At 51.5% G+C, this 7,500-nt stretch overlaps 2 protein-coding genes across 2 annotated transcripts in view; one reads left to right on the top strand and one right to left on the bottom strand.

Annotated features, from left to right (window-relative positions):
• LOC125951400 (uncharacterized) overlaps positions 1-4,531 on the bottom strand; it is a 7,279-nt gene extending 2,748 nt beyond the window's left edge. The window contains exons 1-2 of the mRNA XM_049680219.1: positions 3,972-4,531; positions 1-336 (exon numbers count right to left, since the gene is read on the bottom strand). The exon at positions 1-336 is cut by the window's left edge and continues 1,233 nt beyond it. Of these exons, the coding sequence (XP_049536176.1) occupies positions 1-270 (270 nt within the window). The 5' untranslated portion in view covers positions 271-336; positions 3,972-4,531. The remainder of the gene's footprint in view (positions 337-3,971) is intronic.
• Positions 4,532-6,072: 1,541 nt separating this feature from the next.
• LOC125959669 (uncharacterized) overlaps positions 6,073-7,500 on the top strand; it is a 36,599-nt gene continuing 35,171 nt past the window's right edge. The window contains exon 1 of the mRNA XM_049692502.1: positions 6,073-6,486. The gene's annotated coding sequence lies outside the window, so the exon portion shown is untranslated. The remainder of the gene's footprint in view (positions 6,487-7,500) is intronic.

The following is a 7,500-nucleotide window of genomic DNA, read 5'->3' as shown; positions in this document are numbered from 1 at the left end:
CGGCGACACCACTGCTGCTGGCACTGCTGACACCGGAATGCCCTCGCCATTACTTCCATCGCACGTGTTACCATTTTCGTCATTCTCGGTGCGGTCATCCGTTCGGCGCTTCATCTCATTGTCGTCCGACTCCGAGACGTAGGAATCTTCCTCATCCTCCGATGGGTTCTCCGAGCTGTAGTAAAAGTTGTCTTCGTTTAGCGTATACGCCAGCGATTGGAAGCCCGGGTAGTTGGGATTAATGATGCCCTTGCGAATCCTGGTACACATTGTGCCGTCCAAGGGTGGAGGGAAGAGCACCGGATTGACCTTTCTGCTGAAACTGCGCCTGTCTACCTATCGAGCCATCGTGAAATGCGAAAAAAAAAACAAGAAGAAAGTGTTAAAAAGAATGGAATGCCGCAACTGCGCAAGATGAAGATGATATTTTATCACGTGCTGTGCCGGATTCATCCCGGTACCCCGCAGTATGTGGAATGGAATTCAGCGGCTAACCCGGCCTTTTAATTTCGCGAATGTATACATTCACGGTGCGCAGCCCCTATAAATGGAGACCAAGACACACGGCCGATGGTCTATGTTGGGGCGGATAAGAAGATAAAAGCATCACTTGAGGCAGGGCATTAAAAATAGAGCAGCCTGACCATATTGAACATTCCAGCGGCTTCTTGTACGCTCTGAAATGGGAATAATGTGGGTCTCGCAGACGACCGACGATGATAAAATTTAGATGAGAAATTCCTCTATTATCTTGGAATTGACTCTTTAACCTCATTGCGTGGATGGTTTTTGACAATCTCTAAACTAGACTCGTATCCCTCGCTTGTTACTCGAACTTATCGCCCAATTCAATTCAGAAATGAAGCGGACGAATTCACGTGCAATTTAAATTATGCAGCCCATACTTTCGACTCCCTCTTGTTGTTCTTCTCTCTACGTTCGTGCGTTTGTATTTTGAACAGCTGCAATAAACAACTCGAGCCGCAGTTCAAGTCTCAACAACCGATGTCTGCCTAAAACATAATAGCATGCTATCCTTTCTGTACAAGAAAAAGTCGAAAGAAGCGAAAAATTTACGAAATACCGGTGTCCCTTGTGAGCGACGGTTAGTGAAATTAAATTTCCATTCCAGACACAACTGCTGCTGGTGACCTACACGAAACACATAAATTGCCTCGCTGCCCGCAGCATCCCACGCCCATAATGAGCTTCGAAAGCTTAGACGGACTCATGGAAGCCGCCAACACACAAAGCCAAACCTCCAAACGGCTACGTGAGGTGGTTGATGGTTGTAAATCTCACAACAAAGGCGCGCCCCAAAGGTACGCGGAACAAAAGGACGCGTTTCTCCACAAGGAGCCCAGCGCGCTCTTATTCTTTTTGATTTTCCGCTCGACGACATTTTTACTCCAAAGACTAGTGAGGGTAGGATGGTACCGTTGGTCACACGCACGCACGCACGCATATAGTCTTAATAATTACAACGAGTTCGTTCGAGAGCTTTCCTTGGCATCCGGTGGTATCCGGTGGTGTTGCTACTTAAGAAATGGCTTAACTTTTTCCTTTCGCAATGGCAAAACCATTATTCTATGCAAATCCGGTGTTCGAGATCGCGAGCGCTTACACAATGAGCGCTAAAAGCGCCACCTTCTGCCAGTAACCACTTCTCACCATCGCCCAGCGTGCGCACATAAATCTTGGCCGTGCTACATTAAAACGTAAATCAGTTAGCTCCTTGCGACCCCCCCCCCCCCCCCGCGTTCGTTCGCGGAAGAAGACATTAAAGGCCTTAAAGGTAGCCAGGACAATGTGTTCGCGTTCCAGGTAGCATCTGGAAAGCATCATCGAATCCGAGCTTCGACGGACGCATGCTATCCCTCTGCCGTTCCGGCTGTCACCGGTCGCCAGCCGTGAACCGAACCGAGCAAACAACAACCGAAGAAACGGAGAGAACAGACAGAAATTACAATCCCATTAGTAGGGTTCCTGCTTTAGGGTCAATGAATTATTCAGCAGACTCACCCCGCCCCGGTCTCCGCCAGACCAGCCGGCCACCCCTTACACCCCCGGCAGCAGTGAGTGAGGAATCGGAATGAGTTTTTGCCAAAAAAACACCAACACGGAACAGGCGGGGGAGCGATAATAACATCTCGGTCAACCATTCGTCCCCCTTTTCACCTCACGATCCCCAGGGGAGAGGAAGCCGAGGGGTCGTGGCCGGGTTCATGAAATCTCAAGCGATTTTCCCGGGAAGCCACCGCCACCACCGAGAAAGGTAGAATTAGTGAACGGATTTTGCAACAAACGCAATTTGGTCGCGTTTTCGTGCGCATGATACACTGCCCCCCCCCTCCCCCTCCCACCGGTTTGGTGTAACTGTGTATAACTCGGAGATTGCAGTGTGTGCGTGTGCTCGCAATGGCTCCATCACCGTGCCCTCGACCTTCGGAGAGGATATTTCGCTTTTTCATCATGTTTTCCCTTTTTTCCCGAGCGCAGAAAGCGCAAAGATATGATTTTTGGACTGTTTTTTTTGTTGGGTTGAGGCGAGAGAGGGAGAGCGTTAGAAAAAGAAGGAGAACAGCAGAGAGTCGAGATGGAGTGCAGCACGAGAAGAGGGGACGTAAAGGACGAACTGGAACTTTTCGCATCTCGCATTCTGCTGGAGCGGAATTTTCCGACGGTGCGTTTGCACTCTACAAGGACTCTTGAAATGTGCCAAGCAACCTCACGAAGCTCACGCTCTCGCATGCACACGGCCCCGAAACCGAATGAATAATGTTTGCGTGCCGTGGCTGACCTTGGCCACACGGTCGGGCTCCATTGGCCCATGGGTGGTCTTGTTGCAGGAAAGCGCAAAACATAATGGGTGTGAGAGAGGGGAGAATCGTATAAGAAAAATAATGTCGGAGTGAAACGGCAATCAAACGCTTGCACGAATAAATTGATTATAGCAGCCCATGGAGCCTGGAGGGTTAAGCAGAGACGCCTTGCGACAAGGCACCGCAGCACACTGGATGAGAAGAATCGATTTTATGCTGTCGGGCTGGGTTTAAAAATAACAACCGAACATAGCCACCACCGTGCCGTGGCCTACTCGATGCAGCATTTGCTTTGCAGACGGAATGAAATCAAATTTAATGAAATAACAATACCGCTGATGCGGAAGACCCAATGCAGCATTATCTGGGAGGAACGGGAGGGTTATCATTATACATGATTGGATTGGATTCTCGATAGTGACGCACATAGTCAGCAGTTGGGTTAACAACACTCGGCTCGGCGTGGTGTGAATCATTTCACTTGTGTAATCTTATACCAATCCAAAGCCTCTGTTACAGGTGCACGACGGTGCTGTTAGACCAGGTCACGACATAATGCCTTCACGATGGTACTCGAGCCGGAAGGTGGAAAGCAAGGCGCGCACACCGTCATCTTGTTTCCCGCTCGATTGTTCGCTCGTTCCAGAAGCCAGAAGGAGCGCCGCGTTTGTGTGGCGTCCCGTAACAGGGTCAAGAGGATGATAAAAATAATAATGTCTCCACAGAACCTCCCATACTGCCGTTCATGCGCGCTCTTGCGCCTTGCGCCGGAAAGGCGGAAACAGTGAATGGGCTGACCACCGCGTGCTCACTCCACCGCAGGTTGGAACCACCGGCCACATTGGACCGTGGGTTGCCACATTTTCCTACCCGGTAACCAGGCACCGACACGCGGTGTCATTTCGTAATTCTTTCGTCAGACGCTTCCTTTGCCGTTGTGGTGGTGGCCGCGGTCCACTCGGTAATTGGTTTTGGCGTAATTGACCTTTTGCCAGCTACCGCCTGGTTCGCCTTTTATGTTCGGCACACCACACACCAGTTCGCTTGTTGGACAAAGTTTTTTCATGGAGGAAAACGTATGTGCGTGGCTGTTGTGTGTGTGTATGTTTTTGGGGTGGGATGGTATTGTATTACAGCACCGCGTCTTACCTTCTTTCAAGAGGCTCGTTAAGATGTCGACTGGGGTTAGCGTGGTCGTCGACGTCGACGTCGCCGTTAGCTTAGTACACCGTATGCGTGTGTTTGTGTGTGTGTTAGCAAAATTAATTAACAAGCAAGTTAAGGGGCACCAGAACCATCTGACACGCAAACCGCTAACGGATCAATAATTCCACCGGACACACAGATGCCTCTGAATTGCACTTTTCACACTGGCCACTGGGTGGTGGGGTACACGAGATCGAGCGAATGTCCGAGTCCGATTGAATGCTGCTGATTGACCACTAAATTTGCATTTCAAGCTTCGATGCCCAGCAACACGTCCCAGCATAACTCGCGCACACGAAGGTTAAAGCCGATTACATTACACAATGGCGTGGGATTTGCGAAAAAGGGCCACGGCACGACACGACAAACACGAGAAGCTGCATTATCCGACTACAGTGCAAAGCGTCAAACGGGGCGGGGAGGAAGAGTCTTTGCAATCGAACCAATCACACATTATCAACCCGAAAGCCCGTAACCATTTTTGCACGCACACCGATGACACGGGGTTTTTGGCCAGTTGCTGCTGCTGCTGCTGCTGCTGCTGCCCCTGCTGTTGCTGACACTGCTGCTGAGGGGGGAATTCTAGTGTTTCAACTACCGTTGCTCGCTAGCGCTTGTTAGTGCGAGAAAGCAAATCCTTGCGCATGTGCACCCCGCGTCGAGAGCAAGCAACGGGTTTGTGTCCCAAATTGGGCCCTTTCTAGAGGCCGGGACACCGGTCTGACGAGTCGTGACCCAAGACGTATCCCCTACTCGGATGGGTTGGTTGATTTTCATTCATGAAGCAACGGCACGGCGTCGATTCTTCGACGCCACCGACGGCGTCGGGAGCTTTTATCCACTGAAGTGCGATGCGAGGTATTGCTTCTGCTTAAGGAAAATCATTTTCTATGCAAAGTGAACTGTGGAACAGACAGGAACACAAAAAAGGTTCCCTTTAGAATGAACGTTTCAAAGTGAGCTTTCTAAAACAGAAAACAAAACAGAAACAATGGATATTGCGGGCAATGAAATCCTCTTCGGTGAATTGTTTGCTAAATTTTAGAGAAAGAGAAACAAGTAAATCTGAATTTCGTCCAAAAAAAACACGCCACGGCCTACTGTGAGAAAACATAGCCAAGCAAAAGCACGACCTCAAAAGCTCAAGGCCAGAGCTTTATTTATGACAGCTGAAACCGATGGAGGCGCCCGAATATTCGCTTTATCACTTTTATCACAGGACAATCCCACCCATTCAGTCCCATTCCTCTTCCTTCCTAGCTCTCCCCGAGCTCGCTCCCAATTGTGCCTTTCTCGCGCTCTTCGTCTCTCTCTCTCTCTCTCTCTCTCTCTGTCGGGTTCCTTTCTTTGTAGTTTTTTGTGTGGCTGCTCCCGCGCTCCCATTACATCATTGTGCTGCTCTCGGGAGCATGCTGGAGATCGGGATGCTGGAGCTCTCTTTCACTCTCCAGGCCCCACAGGCACGCACACTCACGCACGCACGACGGATGCTGCCGTACGGTTGGGGTTTGAATTTTCGGCCACAGCCGGAGCCCCGTAGTGTTCGGAAGCATCCCGCACTGAGGTGCAGCTTTCTATCTCGGTCGCCTATCGGACGATCGAATGTCAAGCGAGCTCGCGAGCGGTTCCTCGGGCTCGGTACGGTCGTGAGCGTGAGCCATCCGGCACCACCGGGTTTCGGGTTTTTTGGTGGCATCGCAGCTTTGGACTCGCTGCTGTCCTCTGCCTGTCCGTGTGTCTGGTGCGTGTGTATGTGTGTGTGTGTGCGGTACAATCACGGTGGCGACCGTACTTCCGTTGTTGACAGCATCCCATTCTCGCTCGCGCGTCACGCGTCAATCCGGGCGGGCCAAGGCCTCTCGTGCGTGCGTCCCATACTCCGTGGCCAACGGTGCGTGCTTCATCCCCCTCTTACCTTCTGCCCTTCACGCGTATTTCCTCTCTCATCACCTCACTCAAACCGAACGCGTGTGTCACAGTCCGTGGAGGACACTTTGTTTGTACGTGTGTGTGTGTCTTTGTATGTGTGTGTGTCTGTGTGTATTTGGTGCAAAATCGTGACTTACGGCTGGAAGGACTACATTGTGGTGCACAGATTCCAGCCGCTTCCAGCATTACGCGTGCGTGTGTGTGTTTGTGTACCGCTGTTTGTGTGTGTGTGTCTATGTTTATGCGTGTCTATGTGTGTGTATGTGTGTGTGTGTGCGTCGTAGTGTGCCGTGCTGCTTTATAATGAAATAATCCGTTGGTCGTCTCGTATAGAGCTGCTGTTGCTGTTGAAGTACTGAGCACGATCCGGAATAGGCATTGCGTCGTCGTCGTCGTCGTCGTCGTCGTTACAACGTCAAATTCCCGTTGGCGGTTGGCGCTCCATCATCGTCATCATCATCAGCACAGTACATCACCCGTTCGTTCAGACAGGCAGCAGGGATCGTTGGAGTCGTGTGAGTCGTTTCCGGTACGAGGCAGGATTGCGGTACAGAAGAGCGGCGATGGTACCAGATTGTTAGTGCTCGATTGTTTTATGCTTGCTGTCGTGGTCGTCATCATCGTCGTTTGGCCTGTAGCAAAAGCAGATGATGTCTCGTACACTGTGCTCACTAAGGCCAATGGGCCGCCTGTATGCGCCTCCGTATGTGTGTGTATTAGCCATTGAGCTCTTCCGGCACGCGTCATCATCTGTCGACGGTCGGCCGCCAGTCGCCCTCGTCACGTGGTGATTCTGGAGGACTACGGCAACGGCTGCATTTGACTGGCCGAACACTCCGGAACACTGCCTTTGATATCGACAAACACACACACAGAGACACACACGAAGACACTCTCAGGCACAGCACGGCCTTTTTGTCTTCAACTTTTCCACCATCTCGACCACCCCTCTTCGGCCTATCGGCCACACCAGCATTGAAGCGTGACGCCTCTGGCCAGATTGGTGGCCAGAGAAAGGGTTTTTGTTGAAAAATCAAAACTCTCTACCCTCATCATACACAGAACCGGGGGGCCAAACCATCGCACGGCCAGCCGTCGTCCAACGACAAGCTGTTGGAGACTTTTCAAGGATCCGAAGGAGTCACTGCTCGGGGAAAGTCCTTCTGGGTTGTAAATAACGTATCGATCTGCGCCGCTCTGGTCTCTAGGGAGTGGGGCAAGAGGGAGTTTCGCCTGCGGCAATCCAGCTCCAGTACCTTATTCCTCTCCCTCCCCCTGGAACGGGTGAGTGATGGGCGGATGGCCCCGAGATGTCCCGAGTGCGCACGAGAGTGTGAGCGTGAGCACCGAGAGGACCATTCTCGTTACGCTGGGCGAGCGTAAGTGAAACCCCGAGCCTGATGCCTTATCACAGGACCTTCCTCACCTCCGTGCTTCCCGGGGCCCGACCAATTGACGTCCACGAAGTTACGCTACCTGGAACTGGCGTGTTGCTTCTCGGCACGCCAAATCTCTCGGCACCTTCAGCACCAATTTGCGATTA

This window comes from Anopheles darlingi, chromosome 2, assembly GCF_943734745.1.
Source record: "Anopheles darlingi chromosome 2, idAnoDarlMG_H_01, whole genome shotgun sequence".
Taxonomy (NCBI): Eukaryota; Metazoa; Arthropoda; class Insecta; order Diptera; family Culicidae; genus Anopheles; species Anopheles darlingi.
Note: the sequence above shows the minus strand (reverse complement) of the source record. Positions and strands in the feature narration are given on the sequence as shown.